Source organism: Triturus cristatus, chromosome 6 (genome assembly GCF_964204655.1).
Source record: "Triturus cristatus chromosome 6, aTriCri1.1, whole genome shotgun sequence".
NCBI lineage: Eukaryota > Metazoa > Chordata > Amphibia > Caudata > Salamandridae > Triturus > Triturus cristatus.
The window spans coordinates 1,224,247,033-1,224,264,737 of record NC_140589.1 but is presented as its reverse complement, the minus strand read 5'-3'; the positions used below and the strand labels follow the sequence as shown (position 1 = coordinate 1,224,264,737).

At 46.7% G+C, this 17,705-nt stretch overlaps 1 protein-coding gene across 1 annotated transcript in view; it reads left to right on the top strand.

The window, feature by feature from the left end:
• TRAF3IP2 (TRAF3 interacting protein 2) overlaps window positions 1-17,705 on the top strand; it is a 222,308-nt gene that overhangs the window by 139,588 nt on the left and 65,015 nt on the right. Inside the window, exon 6 of the mRNA XM_085612141.1 lies at window positions 6,999-7,067. Coding sequence (XP_085468267.1) covers window positions 6,999-7,067 — 69 coding nt within the window. The remainder of the gene's footprint in view (window positions 1-6,998; window positions 7,068-17,705) is intronic.

Sequence of the window (17,705 nt, the reverse complement as noted above, 5' to 3'; positions counted from 1 at the left end):
TGCAAGGAAAGCAATTTTCTGGATTTCTAATGTTAAGAATGGGCCATCCGAACCTCTAATTCAGAACACGTACAAGCGCTGTATTCATCAGAAGCAGTTTTATTGACCCAATGCATTTCGGGCCCTTGTGGGCCCTTCGTCAGGGGACACTGAAATTAACAATAAAACATACATTAAAATACATCCTCCATACTATATTTTGTTTATCACATTTAAAAAACTCAGTCTTTTAAATTGTCCTTCATTTCACCTTAATTTATCACATGCAGTTCAAAAAAGGATCATTTTTTGAAAAATTCATAATAATCCCCTACTATTACAAGTAACATTCTGTCTCCATCCTAGATTTCACCCGTTTCAATATCTCATACTTTTAGCTATTAAGACTACTTCACCCCATCTCACCTCTTCTCTTCCCCCTCGTTATTCAACCATGCTTTCCCTTTTCTACTCCCTGTCTCATTCCTTCCCTCGTCAGAACACCTTCCTTTCGTATTCATAGTTCTTATATCCCTTTCTCCCCTCTACACGTGACCGTGAATATATTTTGTTCTCCGTCCTGATTCCATACAATCAACCCGTGTTCGTACCTGCTAGCTGACAACCATCCTTCTCTCCCCATCTCCGCACGAATAAATCCTTGTCTTTAGCAACCGCCTTAATTTAAACATGGTGTGCAGCCCACGTGACCCGTTTTTTTTGCCACGTACTATCCTTATCCAATCACCCGTTACTTTCCCGAAACTATCGACAACACTTCATCTCCCACAATACCCTTAGCCATTACGTAAAGATATCGTGTTTCTACGCTGGTTCTGCATGTGTCTCTAAAAACATTTTAAAATCCTTTATAATCTTCGTTGTACGCTGATGATTTTGCAAATGTATAATCTAACCAATATTATTACTGTTATTTCAATCTTAATCTGACTTCTTTAAAAAACAATACTTCATGAATACTGATATTCCGCCTTGCACGAAAGTCACGTCATGTTTTCCAACTGGCTCTTCTTTATACCATACACATGATATACTCTGGGGCACTCTTCACCGCCCTGTGGAAAACAGTGCTCTAGAATACTTTAATAGGGTGGTAATCAGCATTGTCCAGATGGCACTGAAAAACAAAAATAACTGGGAAGTGGCAGTGTGGAGGGTGAAATGGGCGTACCGTATTACTCCAACAAATACTGGTTATGAGCCTGATTTAAACGCTGACAGATGGCCGTGGGTCCGGCAGGGCAATGGCGTAAATTGCTCTGTTTCTCTGGTGGAAGGACCGCTTTCCAGATTTATCAATGGCTACCCGGAAGGCGGTCATTGATAAAAGCATATCCAGGAACCAATGCATTTTACTCCCTGCTATGGGGCTGCATCAGCAGGACGCAGCCCTGTAGTGCAGAGTATTTAATTTTTCTTTTTTAAAGTAAACATATAAGGCTTCCCTCGCCATGGGAGGCTTCTCGCGTGGCAGAGGGAATCATAACAATTTTACTGTATTTTACTGCCAGGTTTTACCTAGAAGCAAGGAACAGTAAACAAGCATTGGCATAGCCAATAGGTCTCGGATTTGGGACCTTGTGTTTAGCCATGCAACAGTTGATGTTGTTGCACCACGAATATTGTGCTGTATAACTAAATACTTATAAGGTCCCATAGGCGAGACCTATTGGCTATGCCAATCAACTGAATAGCCCCTTTAAGAAATGCAAAATATGCACACATAAACTCATCTTCTCTGTCTAATTAACATAAAAGTGCATTGGGAGCTCCATACACTGTCTGGCAGGGGGTGGTCTCATTACAGTCCTGAGTCTTTAGTCACTGCCCGATTGTAGGCCTTCTACTGATCCTGCTTTTTAGGAGTGGCTTTATAAATATCGCCCAGCAGCACCCCAATACAACCCCTTAATGCTAATGCAAACAGTATGGGCAATGATGTGAGAAGTTCACTACTGGTTTTAAGAAGGGTTAGGATCCCACCATCAGGATTTAGGCGTGAAGTTAGTTTGTGACTTGATCCTTTATACATCATTTTTGCTTTGCATTAGTTGTGCGATAATAGATAATATATAACATTTGATTCGGGCAGTGCCTTGCTAATGGAAAAACAAAGTTTGAGTGAAAAGGCAACCTTACTAAAAATCAGAGTAGGCCAAAGCTTCTTGGCGCTAAGGAAACATAACCGGAAAACTGAGCAGGAGCAATTATAGTAAAAAATACAGTTTTTAAAAGACGACTGAAAAGCCAGAGTCGGTTCAGAGCACAGAATCGGAGAAAGAGGGTTCCGCTGTCTGTCAACTACAATTGAAAATGACGTTGCAGAATTGTGCAGTTCAGAAATTATGTGAAATAATTATTCTGCAAGGTTGTTTACAGATCTAAGACGTTCTGAAAATCAGGTACATTTGGCTTCATTTATTTTAAGCTTGTACGTGGCAAAATGGCAATTACTGCTTTATAAAACTCACTAAAATTAGCTACTACGTTTCTACAGCACTGCCTCGCTTGCCTTTACAGAGAGTAACTGTTTTCTCTCTGAAGGGGTGAAGAACAGTGTAAGACCAATGTAAGCCCTATGTAAGTGCAGAGTTAATACCGGCAAGCAACTCATGGGGATTCGAGCTGTTGGTGGTAATAATAGTGTTGGTAAGACGCCTCTACCTGATTGCAAAGTAATCAGCTGAAATTCTTTCAATCACGATGGAGAAATTAAACAGCTAAATTCTTTTGCATATCACAATATAATGGCGTATTTCACTTGTCCCTTTTTGTCTGAAGTAAAGACTGGCTTGGAAAAGTGTTACTGGAAATCAGTAAATGAAAACATATGAAAAGTTTGATCCTGTTTTAACCAGAGAGCTTTTTCCAAATTCTTTACGAACATGACTGAACAGGAAGAAGAATACCTCAAGTCTGATTACAAACACTTACTGCATGCGACCCATGGTCCATTTTAAAATACGTAATCTCAACTAGATAATAGGCAAAAATCGATGGCAGCGGCGTTTGAGACTCGCATGCATTATAATGGAATTAAAAAAGGACCGCATGGTGGAAGCAAATGCTGAAGAATGTACGGCAAGAAAATATACTTGCATTTCGAATGTTGCTCCTTCATTACTCTAGCGGTGCTCTGTTCAATGTATGAGCCCCTGAAAAATATCCACATGGCACGTGGATAGGCTGGTAATTGAACATTTAGACACAGTGATTTCAAACCTTCAGAAAATACTTCTGTACACAAGCTAGAAGTGGCAAATTGCCAGAGCCACAGGCTAAACAGCCCACCATCTGTTTCCAATTAACGCTACCGCGAGACAGGCAAATGTAAACCAGCGTGGGCGCGATAATTGGAAACAGATGGCGCAACTGCTCGCTCCCGCAAGGTGGATGCTGTACATGCATAAGTACTCATTGGAAATAGTGCAGTACATGCACTAGTTTTCTAAAAAGTACAGACCAATTCCAAGAGGTCATCTCCTTAGCAGCGCTTGCGCGCTGTGCTGGGCTCGACCTAAAAATTACTAAATGTCCGCCCATATAAATTGAGTGGGTGGACATGTAGCCATTTCTCCAACAGCCCTGGGGTCTCAGCCGTTACCAAACTTAAGGTTCCATCTGGAATTAAATTTAGCGGGCAGACTACTATATTGGCTGCGAGAGAACTCTGTCCTTGTTGCAACAGAGTACCCTCTGCCATCATATAAATCAGGCCCTTACTCTGTTTAAGATCTTGGAAGCAAGAGCTTTTTACTAACGACAATCTTGCTTGGATGTCAAGCAGGCGACAAAATGATTCATCTTCGGATGTTGTGAGCAGGAATATTAATATCGTATAGGATCATTATAAACCTTACTGTGACAGTAAACATGGTGTGAAGGAAGTGATTGTTAAGGTAGGACAATAGGCTTGTTTGAATGGTGTTATCCATCGTGGCAAAGGAAGTAGACATTTTTCTTGTCCTTTAAAAATTGCTGAATTATATTTTAAAATGGTAAGGTGTGGTAAATGGTAAAATGTGCCATCTCAGCAAGGTGTCTTTTTGTTCTGAACATCGGTGTAGGAGAGTTGAAGAAGAGGAGAAACCAATTGTAAGTCTTCCTGGGTGGTGGTTGAATGATGTGTATCAGGAAATATCTGTTGATGGTAGAATTGAGGGTTTTAATGAGAGTGATTGTGTCGGCATTCAAGAATCTACCTTATTTGAAGAGTGAAAGTCCTCAGGGTGATGGTGCCAAAATTTCTAGTTATGTGATGTTATGTCCATTTGTAACGCGCTCGACTACTCGTGAGTGTCCCGGCGCGAAACCCAAGGGGTAGAGGAAGGGACCATCATACGAAAAGATGTGTTTTAAGCTTCTTTTTAAACGCTGCAAGGTCTTGAGTAGAGCGAAGAGCGAATGGAAGAGCATTCCAGGCCATGCTGGATTTAACCACGAGGGAACAGCCCCCCACCCTCTGGAGCTTGAAACGCGGGACATGGGCAAAGCAGAGGGACGAAGAACGCAAGGCCCGCGAAGGGACATAGAAGGAAAAGCGCCTCTGGAGATAGAGGGGACCCTGACCGTGGAGGGCACGATGGGCCACGACCAAGAGTTTGAATGTGATCCTAGCCGCCACAGGCAGCCAGTGAAGAGAGTGCAGATGAGGAGTAACACTCTTCAGGAGCAGTCTGGCTACCATGTTCTGGACCACCTGTAGTTTTTTAATCAGGAACCCCGGCATAGAGGGCATTGGCGTAGTCCAATCGAGAGAGAATCAGTGCACAGGTGACAGTTTCTCTAGCAGCCTGCGGAAGAAGTGGGAAAAAAATCCTAAGAGTTTTTAGAAGACCAAAGCAGCAGCCAGCTGTTTTCCTGATGTGAGTAGAAAAGGAAAGATTCTCCTCGAACCAAACACCCAAGTTCTTAGCGGGCTGGCCCACGGACAGGGGTAGTGGAAAGTCCTGCGGCCACAACTGCTCACGAAAGTCAGCGGTTTGCTCATTGCACTTAAGCTGAGCATCTGCCAACCAATTGAAGATGGAACGAAGGCAATGTTGCGCCGCAAGGACAGAGTTCGATGTTTTATCCCAGGTGAACAACAACTGGGTGTCATCCGCATAGGCCAATACCTTAGCCCCAAGATCTTCAGCCAGATGGATCAGTGGCGTAACATAAATGTTAAAGAGCAGAGGGCTAAGGGAAGATCCCTGCGGGACTCCAGTAGTCACCGTATGGAGAGAAGAGTAAAAAGGGGGGAGCCTAATCTGCTCAACCTGCTCCTCCAAAAAAGACCTAAGCCAGCCCCCAAAGAGCCCCTGAGACTCCAACCTCTGCGAGATGGGCCAAAAGAAGAGCATGTGGGACCGTATCAAATGCCGCAGAGAGGTCCAGCAGAATTAAAGCTGCCCTACCCCCGGCATCAAGTAGTCATGAAGTTCATTGCAATTGGAGCCGTGGTAACAACGTAACAAGAGCTGGAAGAGTTCTCAGACTTCCTTGTAAATTCAGATTCCATGAGATGGAGTGAATATTTATTTTATTTTGTGTTTTTTAGAGTAAAGCTGGAAATGTGTAGTGTTTGGAATTTATGTAGACGCATAGGTTTGCCCATGTTTGCAAATGTTAAGATTCTTATTCTAGAATAAAAGTGTGAAGACAATTCTCAAATTAGAGTTGGAGCAGCAATGTCCATGAGCCAAGATCTTTGCTTAATAAAGCTAACTTTGACAAAGACTAAATTAATCCTTTTTGGAAACGGCATTAGACAAGCTCATATCTAAGAATGGCACTTTTGTCATTCACACTCCAACTCTCACCAACTGACAACTCACTTTGGTTCAATATCAAAAGAGAACTCTCCTTGAAAAGAAAATGAACACAACCTTGTTTCATCCTTCTCTCCCACTCATGTACAAGTCTCCATTGCACCCCAGCTAGGAGAACACGGTGTGTATGTCAAAACAGACATAATGTGCAAAGGGCTGAAAGACTAAAGGGGTTACTTAAACGTTTGCAAAGGATCGCCTGCCATAATAAGAGATTCTGCCGCCTTCCGGTGTGGTGGTTGTACTAAAAGCAGACAAATTTGCCTAACAGGTGCTGTGTCTTTTTAGGCCTGCTTAGCAAACGTTTTGGTTTCACAAAGACAAACTCCCAAAGAAGGATTTTTTTCAATAAAACAAAAATCAGTGGCACTGATGCTATTTCTCCCTGCATGCCAGGGCCATTGTTTGTTTTCCTTGCCTGGAACGGCGATTCCTCATATATTGTCTCAGGTAAGAAAAATCTATTAACAGTCACCCCCCCCCCCCACACATACACACTGAGGTGGCCAGGGTCGCTGTGACTATGATCTGGCTGCCCACTGTCAGACAGGCAGCTAGGTCAAGGGTTTGCACTGCCAGAGACAGCTGATACTTTGCTTGTAAAAACCCTGCAGTACCCCCACCTATAAATGGGGTGGGGAACAGCAGATTTGGCAGAAGAAGCACTTCTGTTTTTTTTAGTGGATAACTGTGTCATCCAACCTCTAAATGAAGCCCCAAGAGTATCCTTCTAAGAGCAGTGAGCAACATGTTCTTTCTCGAAGGTCTTTAAAAGTAACTTGAAGTCATTTTGTGGGAAATGTAGAAGGGCTGTTCCTATCCATACCCGTTGCTATTAAAATGCTGTTATAATGAAGACCTGTGGTTGATTGCTTATTGGTGACATCTGTTTATATGTGAGAAACAGAACAGCTCTGCAACATCGTTAAGCTCGTGTTCATCGCTAATTAATTCTTGTAAGAATATATACATTATAGAATGTGGTAAATGAAACCCCTGTACTATTATTGCTACAAATGAAGTGTTGGGACACTGTTATTGTGTGTGTCACAGCTCTGTGTTTATGTTCATTTTTTTTTCAATTGCAACCATATCCTCTAGCTAACACCCTAGTGGAGTAATGATATACAATCCCAAGGTGCCAAGTGATCCACAGTTACATTTCAGACCTTAACTTTCTTGCAGATGGACATGTTTGAGGGCACTCTACGGGGCATCGACAATATCAAGTGGATGGAACGCTATCTCTGTGACGTAAGTGATGGACAAGTGTATAGTTTACATATCTTCTTTATCCCTTGTGTTTACGTTTCTTATGTCTACATGCTGCATTGAGACTTTGTGTGTACACCACTGGCTAAAACAATCCTTTGTGGGCTAAGTAAGTACCTCTGGGACTAAGTGGTTGCAGGTCGGAAAGTGCCGTGCTAAGAGCAGAAAAGAATAGAAAATTGCCTACTAAAAAATATTGTGAGTAAAGGAACACAGGCCTCATTAACCCCTTCGCTGCTAGGCCTTTTCCCCTCCTGTGCTAAGCCTTTTTTGGGCTATTTGGGGTAGTGCGCGCTTAGGCCCCTGTAACTTTTTGACCACATTAGGTATCCATGCCAAATTTGCGTCCTTTTCTTCCAACATCTTGGGGATTCTAGAGGTACCCAGGGTTTGTGGATTCTCCTACAGGGTTCCCAGAAATTAGTCAAAATACAGCAAAATTGTGTTTTTTTTGTGAAAAATTGGAAAAACGGACTGCAAATGAAAGCTTCTGGGTTTTTCTCTGCAAATGGTATCAAAAAAGGGTTTGTGGGGCTGAAATCACCATTTCTCCAGCTTTTAGGGAATGACAGAATTTTGTTAGAAAAGCAACATTTTGTACACAGTTTTGGCATTTTTCTGGGACATACCCTATTTTTGCTATTTTTTGTGCTTTCAACCTCCTTCCAGTTAACGGTAGAAATGGGTACAAAAACAATAATGGATCCTGGAAAGCTATACATTTTTGAAAAGTAGACAAAATTCTGAATTCAGCAAGGGGTCATTTGTGTAGATCCATCAAGGTTTCTTTATAGAAACTTACAGGTAAATATAGGAAAAATTAAAACTTTGTTGAAAAAAGCAGCATTTTGAGTCAACGTTTTCACCTGTAACTTCTTCGAATTATGACATCTCTTTGAAAGCAATGTACCGTTACATCCGGTGGACCTTCCTGGTTGTGGGGACATATAGGACTTGTAGGTTCACCAAGAGCCCAACGAACCCAGAGTAGAAAACTGCGCAGCATTTTGTAATGTTTTTTTTTTTTTGTTCCGGGTATATAGCAATTATTGTGGGAAAATGTATACATGGAAAAATCGGTATGAAAGACACCTATGTATTTCTGAAATGGGAACAAATTACAGAGTTTAGAAACAGTGCATATTTGTACATTTTCGAAATTGGGAATACTCATATTTGTATGACAATTATTGGTCATTTTTCAAAATGATTTTTTTTTTACACAATGTCTTTCATTTGGAAGGGAGAAATGCATCAAAAATCAATAGGTAATAACAGTTGCTTTACAAATCTGAACTACCCTAAGTCTCCCGATAAAAATGGTACCTCACTTGTGTGGGTAGGCATAGTGCCCACGACAGGAAGTGGCTCAAAGCCTAGGGTGAACGCACCACATTTTCACACTGAAAATTTACACTTTGTTTGCGAAGAGTCTAGCTGTAGTTTTTGAACCCTAGCCCTGCCGGCACTTAGGGAAACCTAGCAAACCTATACATTTTTGAAAACTAGACACCCAGGGGAATCCAGGATGGGGTGACTTGACTGCCTCCCACCATGGTCTGTTACCCAGTATCCCTTGCAAACGTAAAAAATTGACAAAAAAAACACATTTTCCCCACATTTCTGTGATGGAAAGTTCTGGAATCTGCGTGGATCCACAAATTTCCACCCACCCCGCGTTCCCCAAAGTCCTACGAGAAAAATGGTACCTCACTTGTGCGGGTCGGCCTAGTGCCCGCGACAGGAATCGGCGCAAAACGCAACGTGGTTTTGCAGTGAAAAATGACCCTTTTTTTGGCAAAGTGACTAGCTGTAGATTTTGAACCCTAGCCCTGCCGGCACCTAGGGAAACCTAGCAAACCTATACATTTTTGAAAACTAGACACCCAGGGGAATCCAGGATGGGGTGACTTGACTGCCTCCCACCATGGTCTGTTACCCAGAATCCCTTGCAAACGTAAATAATTGACAAAACAAACACATTTTCCCCACATTTCTGTGATGGAAAGTTCTGGAATCTGCGTGGATCCACAAATTTCCACCCACCCCGCGTTCCCCAAAGTCCTACGAGAAAAATGGTACCTCACTTGTGCGGGTCGGCCTAGTGCCCGCGACAGGAATCGGCGCAAAACGCAATGTGGTTTTGCAGTGAAAAATGACCCTTTTTTTGGCAAAGTGACTAGCTGTAGATTTTGAACCCTAGCCCTGCCGGCACCTAGGGAAACCTAGCAAACCTATACATTTTTGAAAACTAGACACCCAGGGGAATTCAGGATGGGGTGACTTGACTGCCTCCCACCATGGTCTGTTACCCAGAATCCCTTGCAAACGTAAATAATTGACAAAAAAAACACATTTTCCCCACATTTCTGTGATGGAAAGTTCTGGAATCTGCGTGGATCCACAAATTTCCACCCACCCCGCGTTCCCCAAAGTCCTACGAGAAAAATGGTACCTCACTTGTGCGGGTCGGCCTAGTGCCCGCGACAGGAATCGGCGCAAAACGCAATGTGGTTTTGCAGTGAAAAATGACCCTTTTTTTGGCAAAGTGACTAGCTGTAGATTTTGAACCCTAGCCCTGCCGGCACCTAGGGAAACCTAGCAAACCTATACATTTTTGAAAACTAGACACCCAGGGGAATTCAGGATGGGGTGACTTGACTGCCTCCCACCATGGTCTGTTACCCAGAATCCCTTGCAAACGTAACAAATTGACAAAAAAAACACATTTTCCCCACATTTCTGTGATGGAAAGTTCTGGAATCTGCGTGGATCCACAAATTTCCACCCACCCCGCGTTCCCCAAAGTCCTACGAGAAAAATGGTACCTCACTTGTGCGGTTCGGCCTAGTGCCCGTGACAGGAATCGGCGCAAAACGCAATGTGGTTTTGCAGTGAAAAATGACCCTTTTGTTGGCAAAGTGACTAGCTGTAGATTTTTAACCCTAGCCCTGCCGGCACCTAGGGAAACCTAGCAAACCTATACATTTTTGAAAACTAGACACCCAGGGGAATCCAGGATGGGGTGACTTGACTGCCTCCCACCATGGTCTGTTACCCAGAATCCCTTGCAAACGTAAAAAATTGACAAAAAAAACACATTTTCCCCACATTTCTGTGATGGAAAGTTCTGGAATCTGCGTGGATCCACAAATTTCCACCCACCCCGCGTTCCCCAAAGTCCTACGAGAAAAATGGTACCTCACTTGTGTGGGTCGGCCTAGTGCCCGCGACAGGAATCGGCGCAAAACGCAATGTGGTTTTGCAGTGAAAAATGACCCTTTTTTTGGCAAAGTGACTACCTGTAGATTTTGAACCCTAGCCCTGCCGGCACCTAGGGAAACCTATCAAACCTATACATTTTTGAAAACTAGACACCCAGGGGAATCCAGGATGGGGTGACATAACTGCCTCCCACCATGGTCTGTTACCCAGAATCCCTTGCAAACGGAAAAAATTGACAAAAAAAAACACATTTTCCCCACATTTCTGTGATGGAAAGTTCTGGAATCTGCGTGGATCCACAAATTTCCAACCACCCCGCGTTCCCCAAAGTCCTACGAGAAAAATGGTACCTCACTTGTGCGGGTCGGCCTAGTGCCCGCGACAGGAATCGGCGCAAAACGCAACGTGGTTTTGCAGTGAAAAATGACCCTTTTTTTGGCAAAGTGACTAGCTATAGATTTTAAACCCTAGCGCTGCCGGCACCTAGGGAAACCTAGCAAACCTATACATTTTTGAAAACTAGACACCCAGGGGAATCCAGGATGGGGTGACTTGACTGCCTCCCACCATGGTCTGTTACCCAGAATCCCTTGCAAATGTAAAAAATTGACAAAAAAAACACATTTTCCCCACATTCCTGTGATGGAAAGTTCTGGAATCTGCGTGGATCCACAAATTTCCACCCACCCCGCATTCCCCAAAGTCCTACGAGGAAAATGGTACCTCACTTGTGCGGGTCGGCCTAGTGCCCGCGACAGGAAACGGCGCAAAACGCAACGTGGTTTTGCAGTGAAAAATGACCCTTTTTTTGGCAAAGTGACTAGCTGTAGATTTTGAACCCTAGCCCTGCCGGCACCTAGGGAAACCTAGCAAACCTATACATTTTTGAAAACTAGACACTCAGGGGAATCCAGGATGGGGTGACTTGACTGCCTCCCACCATGGTCTGTTACCCAGAATCCCTTGCAAACGGAAAAAATTGACAAAAAAAACACATTTTCCCCACATTTCTGTGATGGAAAGTTCTAGAATCTGCATGGATCCACAAATTTCCACCCACCCCACGTTCCCCAAAGTCCTACGAGAAAAATGGTACCTCACTTGTGCGGGTCGGCCTAGTGCCCGCGACAGGAAACGGCGCAAAATGCAACGTGGTTTTGCAGTGAAAAATGACCCTTTTTTTGGCAAAGTGATTAGCTGTAGATTTTGAACCCTAGCCCTGCCGGCACCTAGGGAAACCTGGCAAACCTATACATTTTTGAAAACTAGACACCCAGGGGAATCCAGGATGGGGTGACTTGACTGCCTCCCACCATGGTCTGTTACCCAGAATCCCTTGCAAACTGAAAAAATTGACAAAAAAAACACATTTTCCCCACATTTCTGTGATGGAAAGTTCTGGAATCTCCGTGGATCCACAAATTTCCACCCACCCCGCGTTCCCCAAAGTCCTATGAGAAAAATGGTACCTCACTTGTGCGGGTCGGCCTAGTGCCCGCGACAGGAAACGGCGCAAAACGCAACGTGGTTTTGCAGTAAAAAATGACCCTTTTTTGTGGCAAAGTGACTAGCTGTAGATTTTGAACCCTAGCCCTGCCGGCACCTAGGGAAACCTAGCAAACCTATACATTTTTGAAAACTAGACACCCGGCGGCTTCCAGGGAGGTATGGCTTGCGTGGATCCCCCAACGTTTCCTTACCCAGAATCCCCTGCAAACCTCAATTTTTGCTCAAAAAATCACTTTTTTCACACATTTTGGGGTGGGAAAGTAGTGGCATCACCGGGCTCACACAAATTTACCACCACCCAGCGTTCCCCCAGGTCTCCCGGTAAAAATGGTGCCTCACTTGTGTGGGAGGCCCAAGTACCCGCGGCAGGCAAGGGCCCAAAACGTAGTGAGGCGACATCAAAATGGCCTATCGCCAAACCACCTGGTTTTGCAAGGGGGGTCACTTTGGTTTTTGGCCCGGTGCGCGGCGGCCATCTAGGGAAACCTACCAAACCCACGCATTTCTGAAAACTAGACACCCGGCGGCTTCCAGGGAGGTATGGCTTGCGTGGATCCCCCAACGTTTCCTTACCCAGAATCCCCTGCAAACCTCAATTTTTGCTCAAAAAATCACTTTTTTCACACATTTTGGGGTGGGAAAGTAGTGGCATCACCGGGCTCACACAAATTTACCACCACCCAGCGTTCCCCCAGGTTTCCCGGTAAAAATGGTGCCTCACTTGTGTGGGAGGCCCAAGTACCCGCGGCAGGCAAGGGCCCAAAACGTAGTGAGGCGACATCAAAATGGCCTATCGCCAAACCACCTGGTTTTGCAAGGGGGGTCACTTTGGTTTTTGGCCCGGTGCGCGGCGGCCATCTAGGGAAACCTACCAAACCCACGCATTTCTGAAAACTAGACACCCGGCGGCTTCCAGAGAGGTATGGCTTGCGTGGATCCCCCAACGTTTCCTTACCCAGAATCCCCTGCAAACCTCAATTTTTGCTCTAAAAATCACTTTTTTCACACATTTAGGGGTGGGAAAGTAGTAGTATCACCGGGCTCACACAAATTTACCACCACCCAGCGTTCCCCCAGGTCTCCCGGTAAAAATGGTGCCTCACTTGTGTGGGAGGCCCAAGTACCCGCGGCAGGCAAGGACAACAAACGTAGTGAGGCGACATCTAAATGGCCTATCGCAAAACCACCTGGTTTTGCAAGGGGGGTCACTTTGGTTTTTGGCCCGGTGCTCGGCGGCCATCTAGGGAAACCTACCAAACCCACACATTTCTGAAAACTAGACACCCGGCGGCTTCCAGGGAGGTATGGCTTGCATGGATCCCCCAACGTTTCCTTACCCAGAATCCCCTGCAAACATCAATTTTTGCTCAAAAAATCACTTTTTTCACACATTTTGGGGTGGGAAAGTAGTGGCATCACCGGGCTCACACAAATTTACCACCACCCAGCGTTCCCCCAGGTTTCCCGGTAAAAATGGTGCCTCACTTGTGTGGGAGGCCCAAGTACCCGCGGCAGGCAAGGGCCCAAAACGTAGTGAGGCGACATCAAAATGGCCTATCGCCAAACCACCTGGTTTTGCAAGGGGGGTCACTTTGGTTTTTGGCCCGGTGCGCGGCGGCCATCTAGGGAAACCTACCAAACCCATGCATTTCTGAAAACTAGACACCCGGCGGCTTCCAGGGAGGTATGGCTTGCGTGGATCCCCCAACGTTTCCTTACCCAGAATCCCCTGCAAACCTCAATTTTTGCTCAAAAAATCACTTTTTTCACACATTTTGGGGTGGGAAAGTAGTGGCATCACCGGGCTCACACAAATTTACCACCACCCAGCGTTCCCCCAGGTCTCCCGGTAAAAATGGTGCCTCACTTGTGTGGGAGGCCCAAGTACCCGCGGCAGGCAAGGACAACAAACGTAGTGAGGCGACATCTAAATGGCCTATCGCAAAACCACCTGGTTTTGCAAGGGGGGTCACTTTGGTTTTTGGCCCGGTGCTCGGCGGCCATCTAGGGAAACCTACCAAACCCACACATTTCTGAAAACTAGACACCCGGCGGCTTCCAGGGAGGTATGGCTTGCGTGGATCCCCCAACGTTTCCTTACCCAGAATCCCCTGCAAACCTCAATTTTTGCTCAAAAAATCACTTTTTTCACACATTTAGGGGTGGGAAAGTAGTAGCATCACCGGGCTCACACAAATTTACCACCACCCAGCATTCCCCCAGGTCTCCCGGTAAAAATGGTGCCTCACTTGTGTGGGAGGCCCAAGTACCCGCAGCAGGCAAGGGCCCAAAACGTAGTGAGGCGACATCAAAATGGCCTATCGCCAAACCACCTGGTTTTGCAAGGGGGGTCACTTTGTTTTTTGGCCCGGTGCGCGGCGGCCATCTAAGGAAACCTACCAAACCCATGCATTTCTGAAAACTAGACACCCGGCGGCTTCCAGGGAGGTATGGCTTGCGTGGATCCCCCAACGTTTCCGTACCCAGAATGTATGTATGTATGTATGTATGTATGTATGTCTTATATAGCGCTCGACTTACCCTTGGGCATCTCGGCGCTTGCATTGGGAACCCGTCCTGGTTTTTCCCTGTGAGATAACCCGTACTGGGTATCCCCAAGGTGAAAGCCAGGCATCCCGCCGCGGGGGGCCGTTGTGGAGATTAAGCAAGCTTGTTGCCCAGAGCTGCATAGTGTGAACTCGTGCTTAGAGTGGGCACCGAAGCGAGAATTATCAAGTCCGTGGACAATTGGGCTCCGAACCCTGCCGCGTCGGGAATCGAACCCTGGTCCCGGGTCTGACCTCTGCTTCAGGGTATGCCTCCTCTAACCAGTGAGCTACACTTCTCCAGAATCCCCTGCAAACCTCAATTTTTGCTCAAAAAATCACTTTTTTCACACATTTTGGGGTGGGAAAGTAGTGGCATCACCGGGCTCACACAAATTTACCACCACCCAGCGTTCCCCCAGGTCGCCCGGTAAAAATGGTGCCTCACTTGTGTGGGAGGCCCAAGTACCCGCGGCAGGCAAGGGCCCAAAACGTAGTGAGGCGACATCAAAATGGCATATCGCCAAACCACCTGGTTTTGCAAGGGGGGTCACTTTGGTTTTTGGCCCGGTGCGCGGCGGCCATCTAGGGAAACCTACCAAACCCATGCATTTCTGAAAACTAGACACCCTGGGGCTTCCAGGGAGGTATGGCTTGCGTGGATCCCCCAACGTTTCCTTACCCAGAATCCCCTGCAAACCTCAATTTTTGCTCAAAAAATCACTTTTTTCACACATTTTGGGGTGGGAAAGTAGTGGCATCACCGGGCTCACACAAATTTACCACCACCCAGCGTTCCCCCAGGTCTCCCGGTAAAAATGGTGCCTCACTTGTGTGGGAGGCCCAAGTACCCGCGGCAGGCAAGGGCCCAAAACGTAGTGAGGCGACATCAAAATGGCCTATCGCCAAACCACCTGGTTTTGCAAGGGGGGTCACTTTGGTTTTTGGCCCGGTGCGCGGCGGCCATCTAGGGAAACCTACCAAACCCACGCATTTCTGAAAACTAGACACCCGGCGGCTTCCAGGGAGGTATGGCTTGCGTGGATCCCCCAACGTTTCCTTACCCAGAATCCCCTGCAAACCTCAATTTTTGCAAAAAAAATCCCTTTTTTCACACATTTTGGGGTGGGAAAGTAGTGGCATCACCGGGCTCACACAAATTTACCACCACCCAGCGTTCCCCCAGGTCTCCCGGTAAAAATGGTGCCTCACTTGTGTGGGAGGCCCAAGTACCCGCGGCAGGCAAGGACAACAAACGTAGTGAGGCGACATCAAAATGGCCTATCGCCAAACCACCTGGTTTTGCAAGGGGGGTCACTTTGGTTTTTGTCCTGGTGCGCGGCGGCCATCTAGGGAAACCTACCAAACCCACGCATTTCTGAAAACTAGACACCCGGCGGCTTCCAGGGAGGTATGGCTTGCGTGGATCCCCCAACGTTTCCTTACCCAGAATCCCCTGCAAACCTCAATTTTTGCTCCAAAAAATCACTTTTTTCACACATTTTGGGGTGGGAAAGTAGTGGCATCACCGGGCTCACACAAATTTACCACCACCCAGCGTTCCCCCAGGTCTCCCGGTAAAAATGGTGCCTCACTTGTGTGAGAGGCCCAAGTACCCGCGGCAGGCAAGGACAACAAACGTAGTGAGGCGACATCAAAATGGCCTATCGCCAAACCACCTGGTTTTGCAAGGGGGGTCACTTTGGTTTTTGGCCCAGTGCGCGGCGGCCATCTAGGGAAACCTACCAAACCCACGCATTTCTGAAAACTAGACACCCGGCGGCTTCCAGGGAGGTATGGCTTGCGTGGATCCCCCAATGTTTCCTTACCCAGAATCCCCTGCAAACCTCAATTTTTGCTCAAAAAATCACTTTTTTCACACATTTTGGGGTGGGAAAGTAATGGCATCACCGGGCTCACACAAATTTACCACCACCCAGCGTTCCCCCAGGTCTCCCGGTAAAAATGGTGCCTCACTTGTGTGGGAGGCCCAAGTACCCGCGGCAGGCAAGGGCCCAAAACGTAGTGAGGCGACATCAAAATGGCCTATCGCCAAACCACCTGGTTTTGCAAGGGGGGTCACTTTGGTTTTTGGCCCGGTGCGCGGCGGCCATCTAGGGAAACCTACCAAACCCACGCATTTCTGAAAACTAGACACCCGGCGGCTTCCAGGGAGGTATGGCTTGCTTGGATCCCCCAACGTTTCCCTACCCAGAATCCCCTGCAAACCTCAATTTTTGCTCAAAAAATCACTTTTTTCACACATTTTGGGGTGGGAAAGTAGTGGCATCACCGGGCTCACACAAATTTACCACCACCCAGCGTTCCCCCAGGTCTCCCGGTAAAAATGGTGCCTCACTTGTGTGGGAGGCCCAAGTACCCGCGGCAGGCAAGGACAACAAACGTAGTGAGGCGACATCAAAATGGCCTATCGCCAAACCACCTGGTTTTGCAAGGGGGGTCACTTTGGTTTTTGGCCCGGTGCGCGGCGGCCATCTAGGGAAACCTACCAAACCCACGCATTTCTGAAAACTAGACACCCGGCGGCTTCCAGGGAGGTATGGCTTGCATGGATCCCCCAACGTTTCCTTACCCAGAATCCCCTGCAAACCTCAATTTTTGCTCAAAAAAATCACTTTTTTCACACATTTTGGGGTGGGAAAGTAGTGGCATCACCGGGCTCACACAAATTTACCACCACCCAGCGTTCCCCCAGGTCTCCCGGTAAAAATGGTGCCTCACTTGTGTGAGAGGCCCAAGTACCCGCGGCAGGCAAGGACAACAAACGTAGTGAGGCGACATCAAAATGGCCTATCGCCAAACCACCTGGTTTTGCAAGGGGGGTCACTTTGTTTTTTGGCCCAGTGCGCGGCGGCCATCTAGGGAAACCTACCAAACCCACGCATTTCTGAAAACTAGACACCCGGCGGCTTCCAGGGAGGTATGGCTTGCGTGGATCCCCCAATGTTTCCTTACCCAGAATCTCCTGCAAACCTCAATTTTTGCTCAAAAAATCACTTTTTTCACACATTTTGGGGTGGGAAAGTAGTGGCATCACCGGGCTCACACAAATTTACCACCACCCAGCGTTCCCCCAGGTCTCCCGGTAAAAATGGTGCCTCACTTGTGTGGGAGGCCCAAGTACCCGCGGCAGGCAAGGGCCCAAAACGTAGTGAGGCGACATCAAAATGGCCTATCGCCAAACCACCTGGTTTTGCAAGGGGGGTCACTTTGGTTTTTGGCCCGGTGCGCGGCGGCCATCTAGGGAAACCTACCAAACCCACGCATTTCTGAAAACTAGACACCCGGCGGCTTCCAGGGAGGTATGGCTTGCGTGGAT